The sequence below is a fragment of the Haliaeetus leucocephalus genome, unplaced genomic scaffold (assembly GCF_000737465.1).
Source record: "Haliaeetus leucocephalus isolate CR32 unplaced genomic scaffold, Haliaeetus_leucocephalus-4.0 Scaffold751, whole genome shotgun sequence".
NCBI classification, from domain to species: domain Eukaryota; kingdom Metazoa; phylum Chordata; class Aves; order Accipitriformes; family Accipitridae; genus Haliaeetus; species Haliaeetus leucocephalus.
Genome location: NW_010973187.1, coordinates 18319012 through 18319930, shown reverse-complemented (window position 1 = coordinate 18319930; position 919 = coordinate 18319012). Strand labels below are relative to the sequence as shown.

At 47.0% G+C, this 919-nt stretch overlaps 1 protein-coding gene across 1 annotated transcript in view; it reads right to left on the bottom strand.

The window, feature by feature from the left end:
• LOC104840287 (exocyst complex component 4-like) overlaps window positions 1-517 on the bottom strand; it is a 328127-nt gene extending 327610 nt beyond the window's left edge. Inside the window, exon 1 of the mRNA XM_010581112.1 lies at window positions 296-517. Coding sequence (XP_010579414.1) covers window positions 296-517 — 222 coding nt within the window. The remainder of the gene's footprint in view (window positions 1-295) is intronic.
• Window positions 518-919: the final 402 nt, after the last annotated feature.

Below are 919 nucleotides of genomic sequence, written 5' to 3'. Positions count from 1 at the left end.
TTGTAGGTCACCTTGGCCAACATAACAGGTCAAGATTCTCTGTGCATTGCAACCGCATCACAAAGCCCACGAACCAATAGACAAGATGGCTATGACTCGTGCAGCGCGCCTGGCCAGCGAGCGCATGCGTCATAGGTTGCAACTGAGGCGGATTTTGGCACCCGCTGGCCACGTGTGCCAAAACCCGTTCCTCTGCAAATGTATAGATACCGGGATTTTCCGAAGAGCATCGGGCTGCTGTACGGCAAGGCCATCGTTGCCTCCGTGGGGACGCCCACGGAAAGCTGGCACCTACCGATTGCTGGGCTGAGTTTGCGGAGCAAGATGGCACAAGAACGTACGGATAGTTCATCTTCCTTACAGTCCTCAGATGGATGTAGTCATGGATACCGCCGCAAACCAAAGAAAACGTCTGGATGACCCTGGCTGACGTGACCGGACAAGATTGCTTATACCTCAGTACAGCAACACCAAGCAATCCCTTTTTCACAGGTTTAATAGGGGGTTCCGCCGGCATCAATGAAGTTTAAGAACCTATTGATGGAGACCCCTGTGCAGCAGGTCATGGACTCAATGGATGGGAATGCCTGGTTTCCACGGATCGGGCATTCACCCTCATTGCCACCCCAGGAATCACAAATTCTGGGGTCCCTGAATACAGATTGGTGTAGCATTATCTGATTTACTGTTAGGTGTAGATAGTATTAGACACACAACCTTACAAAATAGAGCTGTTCTTAAATCATTAGTTAAAATAGTTTTGATTTATATTGTAGTGGGGTTTTTTTGCATTTTGTGTGCCTTGTAGGTTGCAATGTGTTTAAGAATTAATTGATAGATCAAGTAAGGCTGTATTAATTGACGAAAAACAAAAAAGGGGGAATTGTGGACACATATTTAGATAACGGTCACAAGAGCA